This window comes from Sesamum indicum, linkage group LG2 (genome assembly GCF_026168435.1).
Source record: "Sesamum indicum cultivar Baizhima isolate 11 linkage group LG2, ASM2616843v1, whole genome shotgun sequence".
NCBI lineage: Eukaryota > Viridiplantae > Streptophyta > Magnoliopsida > Lamiales > Pedaliaceae > Sesamum > Sesamum indicum.
This window is the reverse complement of record NC_142658.1, coordinates 353,134-376,273: the sequence shown is the minus strand read 5'-3', so window position 1 is coordinate 376,273 and position 23,140 is coordinate 353,134. Positions and strand designations below refer to the sequence as shown.

Here is a 23,140-nt window from a genome sequence, read left to right as displayed (position 1 = left end):
TTTAAGTTTATTTAGCTTTTTCTTTCCTCAAGCTTAAAGGAAAATGGGAGAAATTAGTGCATTGTACCGAAACTTGAGAAATCCCACAAAAAGAAAGGAAAAATAGGGGTTTTTTTTCCTTTCAAATGAAGTTTTCATTAATTTTAATGATTTTATTAAGCGGAAGAACTAAAACACAAACTAAAATTACAACCTCAAATTATTTGAGAAACAAAACTACATAAGTGGGTTAATTTAAGGACCAAAATCACAAAGATCCCTACATATATGAAGTAAAAATACAATTAATCCTGTAAATTTTATAATTTTGACATATTTTGTTTTGTATTTAGCTAGTGAGGAAAGTAAACTTTGCAGTTATTTATATAAAACACACTTAGTCCTCTAATATTTAAAAGTTGATACTTTTAGTCTTAAAGCATGGCTGAAACAAAAAACAGTTTTTAGTTCATGAATTGCGGCCTCATTTATCTAATTCATTTCTGCACGATACCATATTTATATACAATGCATGGTGATGCCATCATTCAATTCCAGATATCATTTCCTGGCAACTAAAAGACAAATCTTCACAACTCATCATGATAAGTTTCTGCGATGTTTATTCTTATCTTCCCATGACTCATATGTTTTTGACATATTTCTTTATTTAAAACAAAGTAATATAGTATTATTACATGATGGAATATTGGTGATTCACTAAAATATTTTGCTGCTTAATACCATCCTCGGGGATAAAGGTTGTCTAAGTAGGACAGGGAATGTGTATATATATATATCGCCCTACTTTTGGGATAAAAAGTGAAGGGAATTCAAATTGGCGATGACAGGTCCTGGTGGAAGGTGGAGATCTCCATCGGCTAGCGGCATGCAGATGATATTGAAGAGTGTATTTCTATTTACTGAAGCTGGTGTAAATTAGTAAAGAAAATTCTACGAGAAAAATGGGTATGGTCATGCTTCATACTTGTGTGCATATGAATCAAATACATCATCATACTATGTTTAATTTAATAATCTCAATTATTAACATCCATCCTAATCACATTAATCATTAATATACTTTTGACTTTTTTACAATTTTTTCCAATCTTTTCAATATTTCATGTCTATTTTTCTATATGATCATGCATAATTATAATCGCTAATAATAAAACTAGAATTATACTTAATAATGTTTTAAAAAATATACTTATTTAATGATTTTTTTCATCATAAATATATTATAATGACTAGAGACACAAATATTATTTTATTTTTTAATATTTTACACAAACCTCGATTATGTCAACTACTAGATTACAATAAAATAATTATTACATGCCAATTAAGATTTGAAGGTATAATATTATTATTAAACAGTAGTTACGGATGGCAATTGGCCCCGATAAGTTGGGGGCCCGACCCTGGACCCGTATCAGAGCCGCTCCACATTTACTCGTACTCATTCAGTAAAGATGGTCAGGAAGTGCAGGATTCATAATAATGGTAACAGGCTTTTTAGGCTGTGTGGCGAGCCCGTAGAATTCCTCCACGGATACATCTTCAGGCCTCATGCCATCAACCAAATTCCAGTTAAATCCATGCAGCAAATTTGCCAATGTTGGTCGAACCATCTTAAGTCCGAGGTTGTATCCAGGACATCTCCGGCGACCAGAGCCAAATGGCAAGAGGGAAAAGTTACCTCCAGTGACATCAAAGTCCTTGTCTAAAAACCTCTCTGGCAAGAATTCTTCGGGTGCATCCCATATGTTAGGGTTTCTCCCCATGCTCCATGTGTTGATCAAGATGGTTGTTCCTTTTGATATATCATATCCTGCAACCTTGCAGTCCTCCATTGCGTAATGGGGGATTAAAAGTGTTCCGAGTGGATGCAACCTCATGGACTCCATGATAATGCCATCAATATAAGGCAATTTTGAGGTGTCCTCCTCTTCTACCCATCTGTTTCTTCCAATAACCCTGTCAAGCTCTACTTTTGCCTTTTCAATTACACGAGGATTTCTGAGAATTTCATGGATAGCCCATTCAAGTGTGGTACTTGCAGTATCTGCGCCACCACCTAGTAGGTCCTACAGTAAATACATATATATTGAAGGGAGAGAAGGATTAGGTAATGGCATGATGATACTCGCACGACAAAGAAATCAAATATTTCTGATTTTAGGGAGGGAGAGATCTAGAGAGAGGTTTTTATAAAGGCAGCCATGCATGTGATATTTGTAATTAACCCAAGCTTAGTGATACTTGATTTTTTATCAAGTAAATAAGCCTAAAATGATATATAGACTAATACATACCTGTATCAATCCCTTGATACGATCCCTCGTGAGTTTGATTTCAAGATTATCGTCCTCAGCCAACTGCAATAACATGTCTACAGCGTCTCCCTGGATTGAGTCTTTTCCTATTGCCCTTCTAGTTTGATGATCATCAATCACATAGTTGAGAAATCTGTCCAATTTCTGGTACAGACCCTTCATTTTCTTAACACATCCCTGTAGATCAAGGAAATTTAACCATGGTATCCAGTCCCCGAAATTGAACACCCCATTAAGCAAAAACCACTCATCCAATAGCTCATGCAATTCATCCAGTGTTACTATGGACTTATTAGGTCCCGATTCACTAATGTATCCGTCGCCAAAAACCATCCTACTTATAATGGAAAGAGAATAACGGGATAAATGGTCTTTAAGCACAACCGGCTTTCCTGATAGGGAGTGTAGACGAGAGAGGAGATTACGCCTCTCCTCAATTCGAATATACTCAAAGGATTCGAGTTTTTTTGCATTGAACACCTCAGATAGATAAATTTTACGTGCTTGTCGCCAGTGTGGACCGTAAGGAGCCCATGTCACGTCTGAGTAATCGAAGCTAGTGTACTTACCGGCAGCAAGTGCAGGCCTGGAGGCAAAGACCTTATCGTGTAGCCTTAGGAACTGTTTGGCCATCTCAGGGGAGGATGCAACTACAACAGGGAACTTCCCATACTTTAGTTGCATAATATCACCATACTTTTGGGATAAAACGTGAAAGGATCGATGTGGGTGGGAACCAACCAGGTGCAAATTTCCGATGACAGGCCATGGCTTTGGACCTGGTGGAAACTTCCGTTTTGGATGCTGTCTGAAGTTTATTATGGGAATTAGAAAGGCCAATGCAGCTAAACATAGTAATGCTAATAATGCCCAAGCGGAGTTCTCCATCAGCGGCATCCAGAGGTTGTGGCAGAGGATTTGCTGAGAGAGTAAGTATATTTATAGTTGAAGCTGGTGTAAATTGTTCTGCAGCAAGCCCAACAAAAATCTAAAATAAAAATCAAAGAAAAAGTTGGTGAACGTTTAGCAGAAGGTGGTTCATTTTTTGTCATCTCTACTCTCACCCCACCACCATTCTGGGCAAATTTCAAGAATCGAATTACTTAGAGCTCAAAAAACTTTCATGATTGAGCAAAATTAAAATACTTAAGAATCCATTTTATAAAACTTCTACCCTACATGCAATGAAGTAAACAAATAAGAAACTAATAAAGAGTATAATCGTGCATGTGATTTCTTTCAGAGACTTTTGCAAAATCCAACATCGAAAGAATAAGAATTACTAAATGTCAAAAAGTTACAGGACTTTTTTGTTATTCTAGAAAGATAAAAGATAAAACTATAAAAACATCAAAATTACAAAAAAAAAAATATATTTAATTAAGGCTAAATATAAATATAGATATTTCAAAAAAGAGCTCATAATTACGTACCATAAACGTTAGTGCCAAAATTTTCCAATTTTAGATGTCTTAATGGTTTGAAACTCATGATCATTTTCAGGCTTGAACTCGATTTAGTAAAACTCATGCCTATTTTAATAGGTGTTTGTGTCTTTCACGTTCTAAAATTCTTTTAATTCAGCTAAGATTTGTGATGTAATAATCAAAGTGAGGTGGTAGGTAGTACTTCTCCAATCACACAATCTAATTATGGTATGTTCAAGGTTTTTATTTAGGGATAAAATTAAAAATTTTACCTGCGTCACAATTATACAATAGGTGAAATATGGTTGTTAAGGGAGATCCTTTTGCAAGAAAAATAGTCACTATCAATGAATAGTACTTGCCTTAAAAAAATTAAGAGCTCGTTTGGTTGTGTTTCAATGAATTTATTCACTTTTTACTATTTGGGTAGTTGAGATTTTGTTTGATTAAGCCATTTTCATTGAGAATGCATTCTTATTTTAATCTTGAATTTTTTGAAATTATAGGTCACATGGGTTGGTCATACTTGTCTTATCTTGTCAGTATGTGTTTTCTTATTTCAAAATCACATAAAATTGCTTTCTCTCCCAACCAGTTTGGTCAACCCTCATAATTAATTTCTTTCACATAAAAAATACATATACCTATATTCTTAATTCTCACACCTATATACCTATATTTGAAAATAACTAATCTAAACATATTATCAGTTTTCGAACAAAAATCAATAAAAGTATTTTTATACAAATACAATTGTTAGAAACTGAAAATGAAAACACAACCAAACGGGCTCTAATATTTTGGTATTTATAGTAGTATTGGAAGTTATATGGTGTGGTGGATTGCATTTGTTTAATGTGTGCCTCTAATATTTTGGTATTTATAGTAGTGTTGAAAGTTATATGGTGTGGTGGGTTGCATTTGTTTAATGTGTGCCTCTAATATTTTGGTATTTATAGTAGTGTTGAAAGTTATATGGTGTGGTGGGTTGCATTTGTTTAATGTGTACCTCTAATATTTTGGTATTTATAGTAGTGTTGGAAGTTATATGGTGTGGTGGGTTGCATTTGTTTAATGTGTACCTCATATATATTAAATTAATCTTTTACCTTTACAGGTTAACATTTTTTACCAATATACATCATAAGCCGGTGTAATATTTTGTCCGAAAGTAAACACTTTTTGGAATTGAGTGAACACGTGGGAGTGGTAGTCGTTGTTATTTTCAATTTTTTTCATTTGTTTTAAGAAATTCAATGACACTTTAAGAGATGAGATTTCTCGTAGAAAAATTCTTACATATAGTGACGGAGACTCCCAAACACTTTGGAAAAGGTAAAGCAGCGTGCATGAAAATACATCCTATCATTGTTTCAGATTATTTCTTCACTTTAGAGAAAATTCACAGCTCATATTTCCTTAAATAAAATAAAGTAATTGTTACATGCTTTTGGGTCATGAAAACCGCACCAAAAAGAATTGAGTTTTTGTTGAGCCTGGAGATGTTCCAACAGTGATGGTGATGCCTCCTGCTGCTGCTATTCTTCCAGATGATCAAAATGCTCAAGATGAAGCTGCCTTATTTGTGTTTGATGTTGGATAGACACGCATTTTAGAAGAGGGTTTTGTGTTCTGTTTTGTTTCTCTAGTGTTGTATATACGATGTGGCGTACTAGTCATTTATTCAGATTCTCATTGGTTCATGTCATAGGCGAGGTGGTTAGTTTGTTACTAGTAGTTTTGGGTTAGTTAGCTCATTTGTATTTAAGCGCGGGTTCCAACTCCTGCGAGTCATCTTCTCCATTTTCTGAATACTAAATCAGAATTTCTGGGTTCTTCCATTCCCCAGTCTATGGGTGTATCATCTTTGATATTTTGTGCCAAATTCAATAGTTTTGTTATTATAAATGATGACAACTTAATAATCATAGTAAATTAATATTATTGATTACAGTTGAACAAAATTAAAGTAAAAATTTTAACTTTAACCAAATTGATCGATATTCACCATAATTTTTAAACATAGTCAAAACATTAGGCATAATTTTGACCACATTTGAAAAAACAACAGCTAATGGTTGTTGTGAAGTTGTGCTTCATTTATATTTATCATAATAATTAATTGTAACGAAAAATAATAACTTTTCTAGTGCCATAAGAATTCTATACGACAATAATCCTACTTGCATCAAATTAAATCATCTTGCATGCCGACAATATTTTTACGAAAACAATACCTGAAAAATAATTTTAAACCAGCAATCTATACATACCTTGGGATAGATTTCTCTTTATTTCTTTTTAATTAGAGTAAAATTTCAAAAAAAACCTTTAACATTTATAATAACAACTTGACTTCAGAGGAAAGATATATCTCCATAATCCATGCATGATAATTAATTAAGTTTATGCACTGAATCACGCGACTACCGATTCGATCAATTAAATAAAATAATTCTTACATGATAAATCAAAGGTTAAAAAAATGTATGAAAATTCCACTGAAAGTACAATGTTGTTGCATCAAGATAATCTTGACTACATTTTAGTTATTCCTCAAACAGTAAAAATTTTCATATTGTTAATTTTACATGAATAATGAATTAAATACCTGACGTGATTAATTCTTCTATATATATATATATATTCTTTCGATTTGATCCTACATCAAAAATTATATATCTATTATAATATAATTCATTAATATTCAATAAAACAAAATTAAAAATTTACTTTAAAAAATAAATAAAACTAGACTAAAATGAATTCATAATCGTGATAAAAAGATGATTAGTTTTATTTCGCTTGTATTAATTATATATCATTGGATACTGGATATATTGCATGTGTCACTATATGAACATGAAAATCTTTCTGATAAAAATATAAATAATAAGTTTTATATAATTTATTATGTGCAGTTGAACAAAATAGCATACGTTTCCACAGAATTGACACCATCCATCATCATGACAAACTTTTATACTTTGTCACATGATATTCAGATCTGTTCAATTTTAATTGTTGCGTCTATGTTTCAACTCCAATATTTTTAAGTCAAATCTATTGCTAGATGGTGTAAATACAAGAAATAATAAAAAAACAATGGTATTTATATTGAAAAGATAGTAAAACAATTGTGATATGTATTTTTCTCAAACAACTTTTAACTCACATTTATATTTTTGACAAAGTTATGTAATATATTAATGCATAAAAAGAAAAAAAAATACTCTTAAAAGAAATATATTAATAAAAGCATTCCCATAAAATACTAACAAATAATTATTTATCCATAATTGTTTTATCACAAGAACTAGAAGATCCTTGTCTTAACTTAATGTTGTCTTACATAATTAAGCATAAGATTGGTTGAAAACACTTGTAATAGGAGCAGGGTGCGTATAGTTTAGTAAAGGTGGCTTGGAAGCGTAGGTTCCATAACAATGGAAAGAGGCTCTTTTGGGTGTGTAGTGAGACCATATTCTTCCTCCATGCTTATATCTTCAGCCCTCATGCCCTCGACCAATTTCAACTCAAATCCATGGAGCAAATTAGCCAATGTTGTTCGGACAACCTTAAGTCCCAGGTTGTATCCAGGGCATCTCCTCCTGCCAGACCCAAATGGCAACATCGCAAAATTACTTCCCGTCATATCAATTTCTTTGCCTAGGAACCTCTCAGGCATGAATTCTAAAGGTGACTCCCATGCATTGGGGTCCCTCCCTATGCTCCACGTGTTGACGAGAACAGTTGTTCCTTTACTTATGTCGTAGCCTGCAACTTTGCAGTCGTCCATGGCGTAATGGGGGGCTAAAAATGTGGCAAGTGGATGCAGCCTCATCGATTCCATGATAATGGCATCGATATAAGGCAGTTGAGAATAGTCTCTCTCTTCCACCCATCTATTTCTTCCTATTACCCTGTCAAGTTCTTCCTTGGCCGTTTCAATTATCCGAGGTTGTCTTAGAATCTCGCATATAGCCCACTCCACTGTAGTAGCTGAGGTATCTGACCCACCAACCAATAGATTCTGTAAATATATCAAAAGAGATCAAATTAAAGTAGGCTAATTAAAAGTAGCAATGAAAATATCTTTAAGTATACATTTTGGAGAAACCATGAAGAGAAAATTGAGGTTGAAACGAGACGATATTAATACCTGGACTAATCCCTTCACCTGATCCACTGTGAGTTTAACTTCAAGATTAGGATCCTCAGCCAGCTTCAATAATGTGTCTACTACATCTTCTACAGTGGAGTGATCTTTTCGTGCAGACTTTCTAGTTAGGTGGTCATGAAGCACATAGTCGTAAAAGCTGTCCAGTTTCTTGGACAAGGCCTTCATTCTCTTAACATAACCCTGCGGATCAAGGAAACGTAGCCACGGTATCCAATCCCCGATCTCGAAAACACCACTGAAGAAAAACCACTCATCTAGCAACCCTCGCAACTCATCCACCTTCATAATTGCATTACTCTGATAATCTTCATCAGTTTGATCAATACTGAAGTATTTGTTGCTTAATACCATCCTACATATGATGGAAAGAGTGTAACGTGACAAATGGTCTCTAAGCACGATTGGCTTCCCTGATAGGGAACGTAGACGAGAGATGAAATTACGCCTCTCCTCAATGCGAATATGCTCAAAGGATTCTAGTTTTTTTGCATTCAACACCTCCGAGAGATAAATTTTACGTGCTTGTCGCCAGTAGGGGCCGTAAGGAGCCCACGTCATGTCCGAGTAATTATAGCTAGTGTATTTACCAGCAGCTGCTGCAGGTCTTGAGGCAAAGACGGTATCGTGTACCTTTAGGAACTGTTTGGCCATCTCAGGGGAGGATGCAACCACAACTGGGAATTTCCCAAACTTAAGTTGCATAATTTCACCGTATTTTTGGGATAGAGAGTGAAGAGATTGATGGGGGATGGGGCCAATGAGGTTAAAGTTGCCAATTATAGGCCATGGCTTGGGGCCTGGCGGAAGTTTCCGTGTGGGGTGGTGTCGTCTGAAGATTATTTTGGGGAGGAAGGGCAATGCAGATAAACATAGTATTAATGCTAAGAATGCCGAGGAGGAGTAGTAATCCATCAGTAGGTAGCCCAAGTGGTTGTGGCGGAGGATGTCTTTGGGTATTTATGCTATAAAAGCGTACCATACCTATCTTGCTTTGAACAAAATTCTTACTCAAAATATATAAAATACATTTTTATTAATTAATCCAAACACATCCATACAAGATTCAATTTTCTACTAAAAATTAAAAATAATAAAATAAATAAACATAATGAATGATATGTCTAATAAAATAAAAATTTCATATCATAAGCAATTATAATACAAAGTTATGGAGACTGTAAATGATATAAATATGCCAAAAGTCAATATATAATTTTCTTGGATGAATGATTTTCCTTTTTTTTTTTTTGGTTGTGATGTAGAAGCATGGCATGAGCATAATTAAGTGAAGTGATCACATGTTTAGGGTCCTGCACATCCCTTTTCTCAATTTCACACGCCTCTCTAACTTTTATTTATTTATTATTATTCTGAAACTGGAAGGGTACGTCGCTACCCTATTCAAATATTTTTCTTTTTCTTGTTGTTTGCAACATTTTACTCAAAACCACCTAATCCTATGGATGATGATGAATTGAATCACACTGTCCTTTTTAAATTATTTCAAAAAATAATATAGTTGGTGTTGAATATTTATTTCTTTTTTCTTCCTTATTTATTTATTATAAATTGTATGATAATTTTTCTTTATGTGGGACACACGTCTACCAAATATTGATGGTTTTTAATTTTATGATGAATTCATTAATATTTATAAAGAAGATGTTGATGGGTATAGATATTTTATGTTATAATAATTATATATGTAGGATGATTACAATCCTCCAAACAAGTATAAAGTAAGTTTAGTCCAAAAGCAATCTGAACGCCGGAATCCTATAACACTTTATCTTCAAGTAAATAAAATCGTGTCAGCACTTAATTTATTGTTCCAGTCATTACAACCACCTTATTCTTCTCCTCTCCTTTCTCATGCAGTACGAGAGAGATAAAAATCATGGTCTGAATTGGGTAGGTCTGCTTGCCGGCTTTCATCACAACTTCTTGAGAAAATTCCACAACTGATGTTGTACTTCTACAAACAGATAGTTCAATATTCATCAGAGCAGCCCTATAATGTGCAGTAACTATAAGGAGTATTCATGTTTATTATGAAAAATTGATATTATAATACTAACTCAAACTTTAAGCCATGCTAACCTGCTTTCAATATCCTAAACCTAATGATACCAATGGCCGCCTCACTCTCGGAGCTGGAGATGAATACTATCGGGAACTATGTGGTGGCGGAAGAGTATGTTTGAAACAAGTAGGATAGTATCTTCTTGTACTCTCTGATTTCCATGCCAGTGTTATGATCAACAAGGTAAGGCACCTGCGTTCCAGTTGACAATATTTTTAGCTATTCAAGATTGATCCCACCCTTTTTCCTATCTTTTAAGTAATATAAGTTGTCATAAAGGCTGACCTCTTCTGATCCGGACATCTCATAGAGCAACTTTGCCCTTTTTGACCCATTACCCACGCTCTGTAGCACATAAGGAAGTTCCAGCTCACAGAGTGCTTCACGAACAATTCGAGCATACTGCAAATAATATGCATCATATTAATTGAATCTCAATGCACTGAGTAAGGTTCATTCACCGGTTCTCAGATACAGACCAACAACTTCTTAAGCTATATTATCAAATTTAAGCCCTTTGGTGGTATGAATATCTTCAACAATGTAGTGACCTATGGTTAAAGAAGAAAGAGGTACTGATGAGATGTATGTCATCTTGATTTGTGACCTCTAATAGAGGATTTCTATAGCAGCAAAGACCATGAGCTTCAGAATTCAGTGCAGTAGTCACAACAACGACTGGCGTACATGAGAATCAATTTTGTTCGACTACAAGAGTATTAAGTTTCATATATGTTCAACATTCCATAACTGGGACATTGCTAAAATAGATGACAATAGAAAGGAAAAATAGAATTGGAGGAATGTAATTGAAGGTTCCTTTTAATGTGAGTGCTTACAGGATTGTTTTCATAGGAGAAAAGTTCCAATTTCGCTGGAGGTAGTTCTTTGGTGGAATTTTTCCACAATGTCATTCCTCTACCTGCTCGGAGTAGGGTTGGCATCCATCCAGTGAGAAGTGTGCTGCACATGCAAAATGAATCAACTGTAAAGCAATAAACACACAAATGAAATGGTGGCTAAAACTACAGTTTCTTTTCCCTGTGCACTTCAAGATGTCAAATTGTGGTAACCACATATCTAGCCACCAAATGACTGTAAAAACCAGCGCGACCACCCAGTCTTTTGTTTCAGCGAATATCTTTACGGTCATTTTAGCTGTGACCAGTGTCTATCTAATAAGATCCTCATCATGACAAGACACGACGTACACAAAGTAACTGTATTACAAAATCCAAGTCCCCACGGGGAACTAAAGGAATATAAAAAACTGAAGCAGAGATAGAATAGTTGACCGGATGAGACAACTGTAAACTTTTATCCATTACTTCAGTTAACCTCTAACCAATCAAGTATTTAACAGAGAATTACCTCTCTAACAGGCCAAATGAGGGATTCCGTTTTCCACCATATTGCTGAAATAAGTATTTGACAATATCACCTAGAGACAAAATCCCAATCGTTAAGTGACTTAACAATATAATAGCGGGTCAGAATCTATTGGAAAACTCAAGTCAGAGATCCTGAAAAACAACACCAAAACCATTCTCTTCAAAACGCACTGGAAACCAGAGTAAACATCTAGTAAAAAATCTAATTCCTTCAGAAATCACATAAAGGACATGAACAGAAGTCTAATATGTTGAAATACCACTGCCATCAGTAGCTAAAACACATGGCTAAAATACAGAACATTCAATGTTGAATGACCTGTTGCAAAGAAGCTATTGGATTTCTTTATGCTCAATTTAGGTACAAGACTTATTATAGGCATTTCATATCAGCAATCCCAAAGTTTCTTTTTGATCCAACCAAAAAAGGAAAAATCTTGTTTTTTTTTTCGCACTCTTTTTTTTAATAACATAAATATTGTTAAGAGCCCTTCGGTGTGAAAACAAAAGTGTTTGTGACGCTGAATTGGACTCCCGATAGCCAAGAGAAAATCGGAAATACCTTTTATCTCATACTACTCACTCGATACATAATCGAATCTTTTGAAAAGAAAACAATACAAAATTTTTGCATATCGAATTCGAAGTGCCATGCTATTAAATGGTGTTTGGCAGGAAAAACAACATTTTACGTACTGCTTTCATATATTGAAGTTCCCGTATTGGGGTCAACAAGGAAAGGAAACCTGCAGAAGAATTTGAATTATTTGTTAAGCAAAGAAGACACTCAAATGTAAGGCCACAAACATCCTACAAAGTTGAGAGACTCACAACCTGGGAATGCCCTTAACATCATCACACATATCTAAAAAACAAAAATTGACCATGCAATTCCATGTTTATGCATACCTTTTATGATTTCATGGAAATGATTGACCAGTGAACAGAATACTACCTTTCAGGATCATCATAATCTGACTGAAGCAATTTGTTTTTTCATTACACGTGGATAAAACAATGATAGTCAAAACTGATAAAATAAAATGGAAATGATGTTTGCCCAAGAGAACAGGTATGCACAGTATCTCAGCATATTAAAAAGGTTATAGCTTCACGGAAATGTGAAGAAAGCATTCATACTGTTCCCTGCCACCGAGTCTTCTAACCATTGCCCTGTGTCTTACTGATCCTTTTGGACATGGAAAAATCTGCACAAATGAAGTGCCCATATTGAAGAGTCAATCATTGGCAATCACCTCAGGCCTCAAATTTTTTTCAGAGGCAGATAACTTTATTGGTAAGGGCAACTTTTGGATACTCCATGAAGCATCTTATATGAAGATAAGGAAAGAAATCTACGCGCTAAACAATTTCAGTTACGCACCTCTACAGATAGATCAAGCTCCGTGATGGCCTCTCGAACCCTCCTGCAGAAGGGGCACGCCTCTGTTTACAATCCGAGGTCACAGTGATAAGAAGGATCAGATGATAACTTTTTTGTAACCAACTCAGGGGCTTAACTGAATATGATCAAGAACTAAAAGAAGTAGATGAGGGTAAAGTTATTAACTGTATTGTAAAAAAATGATGAAGTTTAGTGTTTATATAAGAGAAAGGTAACTTACCAAACTCAAAAAGTTGCAGATGTAGCTGAGGATCTACCTTTTGTTGGTCGTCTAAACCATCAGATAGTGATCTTGACCCCCATGGAAATCTTGCTAAAGTAGATAATGAAGACGTAACCTCCTATATTACGAGGAAAAAGTACTGAGTAATGAGGACGTAACCTCCTATATTACGAGGAAAAAGTACTGAGGCATATAGCATATGGATAACACCTAAATAACATCCAAAGAAATTCAAACTCAGAAAGATTTCACAAGCCTAGACAGATGAAAATCAGCAACAGGTTTTGAGAAGTGAACAGGAGGGAAACATGTGGAACTAAATATATATGTACCCACTGATCATATCAATATAAACAAAGTAATGAGAATTCCAAACATCCATCAAGTACCAAGACTCACACAATTTGTGCCTATTAGTATTATAGAATGAAATAAAAGAAGTCTGCAAATACCTCTAGTAGATAATTCCGCGGGCCAGAAGGATCTTCTGCCTACAAGATGACCAAACCGTACATAGTATAATTCGAACAAGAAATAGTACAATATGCTTAATCATTCAACTACCCAAGAAGCTACATATTGGTAATGTATGGCGCTTTCTCATTAATTACTCACAGAAAAGAGCTTAAGCAAGGGGCAAAGAAGCGAGAGGAAACTGGTAGATGGGCTGCTGCTGCTACCACTGCCAATATCTTCTTCTTCTTCTTGAGAAATCCTGGCTTCCTGTTCTTGACTGGCAGAATTTCTTGAGTAAAATCTGTTTCTTTTGCCAGAAACCTCATTCTTACTGTAATTTCTGCAGGAAACGGCGAGCAGTGAAGCGGAAGGCTTAAAGTCGACGAGATTAAGAAGTGGGATTTGAATTCTTGCAAGATATCTAGGATTATTGCAGCAATTATTGTGGAAAACTCCAATAAGAGATGGGTTTGGGGAAGAAACTGTAAGGGAGTGCATTGAAGATAATTTGGTCGTGGCAGTTTGCTGCTCTTCCCGGAAAGTTGATATGTTGAACAAGTATTCAGCATAATTTTATTGTGTTTGCATTTATATAAGTTTAGATATGATCATAAATCTTCAATAATTATGGTTTGCAAACAGGAAAATAAAATAAAATACACCATCACATGACATGTTATATACAATTTATCAACAATTTTGTGCTTACGATCAAAAAGTAAGAAAGATGGGTAGAAATGTTATCTGATTCAAAACAAATTGATAGCATTTCTTTTCTTAAAGTGCAAATTTTATAAAATTCAGATAGTAAATTGATAAAAAAGAAATATTCACGATCAAATATAAAAACAATCCTACTTTAAATAATAAAATATAATTTACTCCAAAATTAATAATTAAGAATCATTTGGGAGTTGAGAAGCATTGTTTAGTGGGCTAATGGGCTTAGCATTTGAATTTGTTTGGATTTCAAGTCTTGAAGTTGTTTATGACTATATTGTACAACGATACGGTAAATATAGATTGTTCAAAATTATAAATGCTCTTTATTATTTATCATCATTTTGTTTGTTTGTGAGCAAAAGAAAATAATATTTATAAAAGTTGTAGAAATAGAATATACCATAAATTATTAACTTATTAGAATTGGTTTATAAGTTTAAATTGAAAAAACAAATAGCATGATAAAAATCTTGTAACACATAATTTGTGCCATTAAATAATAATAATGAAGAAGAAGAGTTAATTAGGGGTAAGGCTGAAAATTAATTTATCCCCCCCTCCCCTAGTTGTACGGCACAACTTATGGAGCAAAACTCCATTAAATATCAAACTCCTGGCCCCCACAACACGGCGCAACATATAATATCCACCCCCATCTTCCGCTATCTTACACCCATCATCTCCAGTTCATTGTCACATTGCGCACCTCCCTTCACTCGCCTCGCCCTTCCTTATCATTCTGTTAAATTATTCAGCATATTCCCTCTCCCTTTCTCCTCCTTTCGCTTCTCTTCTCTTCTCTTCTCTTCTCACGCTTCATTCATTCCTCCCTCCTACATAAAGAAGAAAAACAAGAGAGAGAGACAGAGAAGAGAAGGGTCAAGGTTTGCTTTCTTCTTCAAAATTTCTGTGAAATTATGGATCTGTCGTGTGTGCATGCGAAAAGCAATGGCTTTCTGCTCCGAAATTCCTTCTCCGAGATACCCATTTGCTGGAATTCAAGAAATCATACGTTTGCTCTCGAAATTAGGCGTACGAGGAAGGGATCTTTGCCGGGTTATTGTAGGTATCGCTCGGTTTTAATTAGAGCTATGGGGAAAAAGAATCCCGGAAATTCTAATTCCAATTCTTCCTCTTCCGGTCCTGGTAAATATTCTATTTTGGTTGTTGTTTTATGTTAAACACCACTGGAATCATAGATAGTATTCAGTTGACTGTTTAACCAGGTAACCTTGTTAATTAGTTTCTTTTTCTTTCTCTTTTTTGGCTTAAGTTACTACTGGTATGTAAAGTTCTCATTTTTATAACTAGACAACTTGTATACTTTTGAGGACTGATCGAGAGATCCACTTTGACTACTGCATGTGTTGGTCGCCATCTTAGAAGTTACCCGCTTAATAATTCATAATCAAATGATTGGAATTAAGAATGCTGAAATGTACTCTAAATTTGTTGTGTAATGCTACCATTGGCTAAGTCATATTCATTTATTGGAATTGTCATTTGGAATATATTGGTGGATTCTGTAACTGCGTGAAGTAGAATTGGCTATCATACTGACATAACTTAGAAGGAGATATATATTCCTACAGCTTAGTGGAGACTGATGGATGTCATAATGTTATGCCCGCAATGCATCCATTACAATGTGGTGATAAAGCTTAATGTGCCTTGTGATCATTCAGCTGTTCGTCGATGAATAGCTGAGCCCACTCACACGTAAAATCTGCCTTTCATTCAATACCTTCCATGGAATGGAACGAGTTTCTGGATGAGTCCTTTCTGGGATGGATATGATTCTAGGAGTAGTAACAAAACTTTAGCTCGATGAAGAATGCAAGTTTTGTTTTGGTTGGTCTGCTCCTAATCTATAGACATAAGTCACTTAACTTCATGAGAGAATAAAATTCCTGGAGATGGGCAATTTCCTCCTCAGATTTTAAGATTAAAACCAATATTTACTTTACTATTATCATCTAGTACTGTACAATAGATTCTGCAATGAGTCTGAGTACTCTTTTCCTAATGTGAAGTGCCAAGAGTCTTCCTTTATGTTACAACTCTTGGCAGTATGAAGGATTTTACAGGATGGATATCCTTCAGTCCATGGCGGTTTTGTTGTCGTGATTTGGTATTTTAGACATTGTATTAAGAAAGACAGGATAAAACCTGTACAGTGCACTCATGAATGTATACACATGGAATTTGATTGAGCGCTTCAATGGTGACTGATCGCCAGAGCACAAAAGTCAAGATTTGTCATTTATTTGATGTGGATGGTTTTGTTATGCAGGGAATGGTGATCATTCGAAAGCTGGAGGAGACAGCCTCAAAGGAAACAATCCTCCTCCTGGTGGCAACAAACCTGGTGATACCAGCCCACAAAAATCCCAATGTAAGCCCTTGGATTGGAGAGAGTTTAGAGCATTGCTCTACATTCAGGAGCAGGTATGTTCTTCTTCCTTCTTGAAGGCACTCATTCTTACGGTTTATACATCACAGTTTCATGCTGAGGAGCCTCAAAATGATCACCTTTCTCCATCAACTTGATTTGGCTGACTGTGTATTAGATGATCATGAGTTCTAAATTTAGTTGTTTAACTGTTTAAAAGATGAAGGTTGATTGATGTACAAAATGTTGTACCTAAAGTAAAATTTGTGCTGAAGTATTCTTTCCAGGCCGAAAATGAAGATTCTGTTCATAACCAAGATAGAACATCCCCGGGATCAAAATCTCTTCCCCTCAAGTGGGCACACCCTATTTCAGCACCTGAGAATGGCTGTCTCCTTGTTGCTACAGAAAAGCTCGATGGAGTTCGCACCTTTGAAAGGACTGTAGTTCTTCTCCTAAGATCTGGAACAAGGAACCCTCAGGAGGGGCCTTTTGGGGTTGTTATAAATCGACCGCTTCACAAAAAGATGAAACATATGAATCCCACTAATATTGAGTTGGCAACTACATTTGCTGACTGTTCTTTGCATTTTGGTGGGCCCCTTGACGCAAGTATGTTCTTGTTGAGAGCTGGTGAAACTACTGGACTTCCTGGTTTTGAGGAGGTCATTCCTGGAGTATACTTTGGTTCCCGAAACAGTTTGGATAAGGGTTCGGGGTTGGTAAAGAAGGGGACACTTAGGCCTCAAGACTTCAGATTCTTCATGGGATATGCAGGGTGGCAACTGGACCAACTAAGAGAGGAAATTGAATCTGACTACTGGTATGTTGCTGCATGCAGTGCAAACTTGATATCTGGGGCTTCCCAAAGTTCTTCCTCTGATGGTTTGTGGGAAGAAATTCTGCAACTAATGGGAGGACACTACTCGGAATTGAGCCGCAAGCCTAAGCAAGACATCTAGTTCGTTCTTGAGTCACTTCAACCTGAAAACAAGGTCATCCTGCAATGAGAAGTTCGTCCAAATGTACAGTAGTTAACTTAGAGACATAATTAAGTAGAAATTTCTTTTTTCCCTTTCTTCCCCCCTTTTTTTTAAATATATAAATAAGGTTTCTATTTATGCATGTAAGTACCAGAGGTTTAATGTTCTGAATAATAACCTTTACTGCAGACATTTGATTTAAGTTGCAGGTTTCCTTTACATATGTTAGGATAAATATTTGTTTCACTCATTAGGAATTCCAGATTTACTTAACAGTTATAATTTGGCACTCTCTCTTTATCATATGCATGTCTTTTGACAGTTCATTTTTCAAGAAAAACTTTGCTCCATAAGCATACATGTTATCCTATAATTCTATTTCCACCTACACTTTCGAAGCTATTTAATGAAGAAAGGAAAGGATTTACATTCTCTAAAAATTGTAAAACTGAGGAACACTGTACTATAGAAAAGACCAATCCCCTCCCATATAAGGCACAAGTCCACGTACAAAACAAGTATGACCCTTGCTCTATTAGCACCGTCATAAGTCTAAAATGAAAAACTAAACAGACTTTACTCTCAAACTGGCCAAACTTCTCATCTGCCTTCCATCACCCTTGGCTGGTCCGAAAGCTCCATCTGCTACCCAACAAAATAAATATACAATCACATTATTCTTTCTCTGGACAAGGCAGCAAGGCACCATATTTAATGATAACTACTTGTAGCCTAAGCAGTTCTTGGCTTTTTCTTGTAGTCTGATCGAGAATTTTAGCCATTCTGTTTTGACATCCGTGCCTTGCGTACTGCCTCTTGTATTTGTCTTTCATGCTCTTTTAGCATGTCGTCCATGTTCCCCCCTGGAGGCACCAACGGTCCAGAGAAAAGTATCCTGTTTCTCTTAGGTGCATAACCCTGAAAATTCAGATAAGTTAAGCCCTCGACATACTTATAAGATCTGAAATACAAATATTGCTCAAATAAGCATAAGATACAAAGAAGCTAGCATGGAATGCAGACTGTTTTGACTTTTACGTATAAAACAAAGTATCCACTCAATAGATGTGCAGTTCAACTTGCATGCAAATTATGTATAGATTGCTTAGAGCAAATAGAAGTTGCAGTTTTGAGAACATACTACTGAGTCATTGTTCGACGTCCTGCCAACATCCTTGAGTTGGTAATCCGATATGTCTGCTACTGATTGACGCACTTGAGAGCTTTGTCTTGTGAGTCCTCCACGATGTTGAAAAGAGACTAGCGATCGTGCTGGGACTGATAGACCAGGATCATCCTCTATCTTCTTATAAGCATATCCTATCGCGTTGGGGTGAATCATTGAGTTAGAATGAGAATATCCATTGTTCAAATTTCCTCTTGGGGGCTCCATAGGGAAACCAGTTCCACTGCCCTCCTGTGGGTTGTACTTATAACTTGTGAACTTGCTAGATTGTCCCTGTTTACAAGATTCAATAATAATCACGATGAAACCTAAAGTGGTACTAAACAAAAGATAAAAAAAAAGCATGTGAACAGATAGAAAACCTGTCCTTCAGCAACAGCCTTCTGTTGTCTTGAATGACTCCTCGTGTCAGCTCCATGTCCTTTAACACTCTCGGCTTTTCTCCTGGGGAAGGACCAAAAAGCCTTTGTTAAGCAAAGGTTCTGGAGCATACTTTAATAGTCTGAGAGATTTTCTGATTCTTGTGTGCATCTATTATGTGTAGTTGTATACTCAAATGTTCACCTATGTAATCGTGCTTATTTTGAAGGAGAAATTAGATGGAAAATATATGACACGTGAAGATGTCTATTTATTTAGTTCATCACCAGTTATCAAGAATAATTTTCCATAGGCTTTTATGACATTGATATTTTTCCAGTATCATGTGTGAGGTACAGACAAGTGAAACTTTGAGTAAAAGAAGACCTTAATATGCAAGAAATGTCGGGATCTCCATGCAGATAGTCTTTTATAGAATAGGACGTTAGCAACTTACTTTTTGGCCTCCTCTTCTCTGATCTTGGCGTCAAGTTCCTTACTTGGAGGATAACTTGGTATGTTAGATGGCTCGCACGGTAGAGGATTTGATGTGAAGAACTGAAACCAAGATATGAAACCTGAATTCTCAGTATCATCTCAGCTACTGAAAATGGCTGAAGTTTTTTATATTATATTAGCAGGCAGGGAAGCTCCTACTACAGATGCATATATCAGAATGATAGAGAAAATATACCTCACTTTTAAGTGCAGAAGAAGCAGTACCCCTTTCCTCTGGATCAATAGAGAGGAGTACTTCCACAAGAGCCAAGGCTGATGAAGGAAACTCTTTGAATGTATCAGCAAGACGACGCTTGTATGTGCGCTGTGATTTAAAACTAGAAGCGTGTGGTAGTTTTGTTTTTCTCCAGTACTCGTCTGTAGGTGAACCACACAGCTTGAATATCTTATGCATTTGCTCCACCTACAAAATTTATTTGATTATTTCACTTGGTGCAGGATTTTCGGTTAATCCAAATAATATGACAAGAATATGAAACAGAACTATATTCATGCTAACAATAAATATATAATAAAGAATATTGAAGTACCTCTGTTCTTCCGGGCATGATAGGTTTCCCAGCAAACAATTCTGCAAGAATGCAACCTGTGCTCCACAAATCAATTGCTGGTCCATACTCTGTTGCACCAAGCAACAGCTCGGGAGCCCTGTACCAGAGAGTTACGACCCGACTAGTTAATGGCTGATTTTGGCCAGGCTCAAAGGTTGTAGCCAAACCGAAATCTCCAATCTTAAGAATTCCATTATTGTCGACTAGAAGATTTGAACCCTTAATATCTCGATGAAGAACACCACGGTTGTGGCAGTGTTCTAGTCCAGATAAAATTTGCTGCATATAACATTTAATCTGCAATCACGTAACAAGTGTCGTATAAGATATCATGATAGAGTTCTCAATGTTATAACTAGGTAGATTTGGAGGACAAACACTGTATGTTATCAATTTGTAGTTTTCTCATGTACAGAGGGTGCAACAATAGTTTTGACCCCATAAATAATAAGACAACAAAAAGCTACATACCTGTGGTTCGGTAAATTTGACCCGCGGTGACGCTAGAAGTCCGGCAAGATCGTGCTCCATGTAATCAAATACAAGATACAAGCTTCCTGATACTCTTGATGTCACTATAGCATCAAGCTTCATGACGTTTGGGTGGTCTAACCTACGTAGGATACAGATCTCCCTTGCCATGAAACGGACACTCTCGGGGTCCATCTTAACAAATCTTACTTTCTTCATTGCCACAGTTTTATCATTTGTTAAATCACGAGCCATGTAGACGCTACTGTATGTTCCTTGGCCGATCTGCGTAAACGTGGGCATTTTTTAAGTAAATACACCAAATATGAATAAGAAGTTTCATAATCTCTATGTACATATTAACTCTTTCAAGAAAGTATAGATATGCCACAGCTTCTTTCTCACAGTTGCAATTATTAAGAACTGAAAACTGAGATAAGATAAAGCGAAGAAGTTATAGAACTAACTTTGTTCAACTTCTCGTACGAATCTGCACTTCGAGGAGACCAACCTTTAATGGCCTCTGCCGCAACTGAAGACAGCCACGACGGCCATCCTGCGGCTACCTGCTCGCCTTTGACACCATTTGGCATACTTAGAATCCTAGACATTGGCTGCTGCATTCCATTAGCTCCCTTCAATTCCGTGGTTGAATTCCGACGATGACCATTTTTAGGCCTTTCAATGATTCTTGTCTTGGAATTTTCCTCAGCATTTGCAGGCGGAACGACGGTCATGTTGGATTCTATTGATGTCTTGGATCTTGAATGAAGGGAAGCTTCATTGTTTTTATCCCCTGGTCCTACTATAACCTCGTCCGTCTTCAAGGGAGAAACCACCTGTGCTGAGGATTTGCTTGGGTCTTTTTCTTTCTCCTTTTCATTTTCTGCAACAAAATCTTCTGTATCTGATCTTTTTGAACAAAGACAGCCCATCTTTTCTCAAAAAAACTCTATTCTTGATGTGAAGAAACCTGAGGTTCAGAAAAATGCATGGCAGCCCCAAACAACATCAGAAATAAAGGCAAAAACGAGTATGTTGATCACACAACTCCCTTTTTGCCACAATGCAAATCTACAGGGAAAAAGATAATTCTTGAAAATTCAAGACAGCAGAACAAGAATTCAATTCTTCTCAGAAATCCCAAAACCAGAGCCACTCAAAAAGGGCTTAAAGCTGAATAAGTTATGCAGCCGGAAATATATGAGAAGGAAGAAGTATTTGGAGAATCCAAAGAAACACAACCGGAAAAAGAATGACTAAATTTCAAAAGCCCGGACCAGAATCAATCATTACATCAAAGAGGTGTACTCTGTAATTGGAATCTGAAGCATATGAAGATATATACACAAAACACAATATGTATATTCAAGTTATGCGTATGAATTGATGCAAGAGTTCTGGTCAAGGTTTGAAGGTGCCTAATAAGAGTTTTGGGTTCCAGAAAATTTTTGTTTTTCTTCTTGAAAATCAGTAATTGCTGCTATCAGCGAATAACCCACATTTTCTACATTTTTTTTGCAATTGATGCATAACATCAATTCTTTTTTAAGAAATGCAAAAAGTATTAAAAAAAAAAAAGAAATAAACTAAAGTATATCCAAATTTTGCTGATGATTGAAGAGGGGAAGAGAGAGAGAGAGAGAGAATTACGGGAAGAGGTGGGCACCTAAAAATGCGTGCGACCATCAGTTACAATTGCATGTTCTTTGAGAAAGTAAAACTAAGACAGTTGATTGATTACCTTAATAGGAATGTTGGGTGACAGGAAAAGCAGAGCTGCCTCTGTGTCTGTGCAGAACCCAAACGTTGTTGCATGGAGACATAGTACCTCTGCATGCATCTTCTTCGTCTTCTTCTTGTTCTGCAGTACTTTGTTTTCACACACAACACACAGTGGAGGTAGGACTTTATTTGGTGGGAGTTGCAGAAACGTTATTGAGTTTGAGCTGAAGCCCACTTCCATATCGCCATTGTTCCAACTTGAAGACGTGCGTGGCATTAAGACGCACGTGGGTCCCATATTGTAGTTGAGTGCCAACGTGGAAATTATCCTGCTTGAAAATTCTTTAATTGGTTGATTGTTTTGACAAGTACGCATTTATTAACTCTGATGACAAGTAATTATTATATCCATCCTTTGTAAGTTTTCATGAAAAGAAAAATCCATTGTGTAGTGCTAACTGCCTAACTGCTACTGGTAATGGCATACCCAACTAAGACAAAAGCACTGTCAATTCCGACTATGCTATTTATATGCCGTTTTTCTGCTCCTCTCCTGCCCCAACACTCCAGCCCATCAAGTTTTGGGCCTACTAAGATGAGATCTTGGATTTGGGGCTACTTTGGCCATTGGGCTGGGAAACATATTTCTTTTTTGGCTTCAAATATATTAATGTAATCATATATATAATTAATATTTTAAAAAAAATTAGTCAAATTATGATTAAAAGCTATGCAAGTTCC

At 36.0% G+C, this 23,140-nt stretch overlaps 5 protein-coding genes across 6 annotated transcripts; 1 reads left to right on the top strand and 4 right to left on the bottom strand.

Annotated features, from left to right (window-relative positions):
• Positions 1-1,229: 1,229 nt before the first annotated feature.
• Positions 1,230-3,458, bottom strand: LOC105175169 (trimethyltridecatetraene synthase). The gene is made up of 2 exons (XM_011097520.3): positions 2,301-3,458; positions 1,230-2,072 (listed from the first exon to the last, which is right to left on the bottom strand). The coding sequence occupies exons 1-2, from the start codon at positions 3,216-3,218 to the stop codon at positions 1,449-1,451; spliced, it is 1,542 nt and encodes a 513-aa protein (XP_011095822.1). The 5' UTR covers positions 3,219-3,458; the 3' UTR covers positions 1,230-1,448.
• Positions 3,459-6,978: 3,520 nt separating this feature from the next.
• On the bottom strand, positions 6,979-8,854 carry LOC105177486 (flavonoid 3'-monooxygenase-like). Its single transcript, XM_088876566.1, has 2 exons — positions 7,911-8,854; positions 6,979-7,781 (listed from the first exon to the last, which is right to left on the bottom strand). Exons 1-2 carry the CDS (start codon positions 8,841-8,843, stop codon positions 7,158-7,160), a joined length of 1,557 nt encoding a protein of 518 aa, XP_088732692.1. The 5' UTR covers positions 8,844-8,854; the 3' UTR covers positions 6,979-7,157.
• An 839-nt stretch (positions 8,855-9,693) lies between these two features.
• LOC105175158 (Thioredoxin family protein) lies at positions 9,694-14,067 on the bottom strand. The gene is made up of 11 exons (XM_011097508.3): positions 13,649-14,067; positions 13,486-13,524; positions 13,031-13,151; positions 12,790-12,851; positions 12,546-12,613; positions 12,102-12,151; positions 11,386-11,455; positions 10,854-10,977; positions 10,300-10,416; positions 10,032-10,206; positions 9,694-9,906 (listed from the first exon to the last, which is right to left on the bottom strand). The coding sequence occupies exons 1-10, from the start codon at positions 13,985-13,987 to the stop codon at positions 10,108-10,110; spliced, it is 1,089 nt and encodes a 362-aa protein (XP_011095810.1). The 5' UTR covers positions 13,988-14,067; the 3' UTR covers positions 9,694-9,906; positions 10,032-10,107.
• Positions 14,068-14,874: 807 nt separating this feature from the next.
• On the top strand, positions 14,875-17,789 carry LOC105175142 (electron transporter, putative (DUF179)). Of its 2 annotated transcripts, none has more exons than XM_011097498.3 (3): positions 14,875-15,358; positions 16,506-16,660; positions 16,892-17,789. In XM_011097498.3, the coding sequence occupies exons 1-3, from the start codon at positions 15,130-15,132 to the stop codon at positions 17,564-17,566; spliced, it is 1,059 nt and encodes a 352-aa protein (XP_011095800.1). In that variant the 5' UTR covers positions 14,875-15,129; the 3' UTR covers positions 17,567-17,789. The 2 variants fall into 2 exon arrangements, with proteins under 2 accessions (XP_011095800.1, XP_011095792.1); XM_011097490.3 differs by having other exon boundaries at positions 14,876-15,358; positions 16,880-17,789.
• Positions 17,790-18,051: 262 nt separating this feature from the next.
• On the bottom strand, positions 18,052-22,319 carry LOC105175120 (Protein kinase superfamily protein). Its single transcript, XM_011097470.3, has 8 exons — positions 21,142-22,319; positions 20,675-20,959; positions 20,183-20,500; positions 19,828-20,055; positions 19,591-19,691; positions 19,136-19,217; positions 18,729-19,046; positions 18,052-18,505 (listed from the first exon to the last, which is right to left on the bottom strand). Exons 1-8 carry the CDS (start codon positions 21,607-21,609, stop codon positions 18,362-18,364), a joined length of 1,944 nt encoding a protein of 647 aa, XP_011095772.1. The 5' UTR covers positions 21,610-22,319; the 3' UTR covers positions 18,052-18,361.
• Positions 22,320-23,140: the final 821 nt, after the last annotated feature.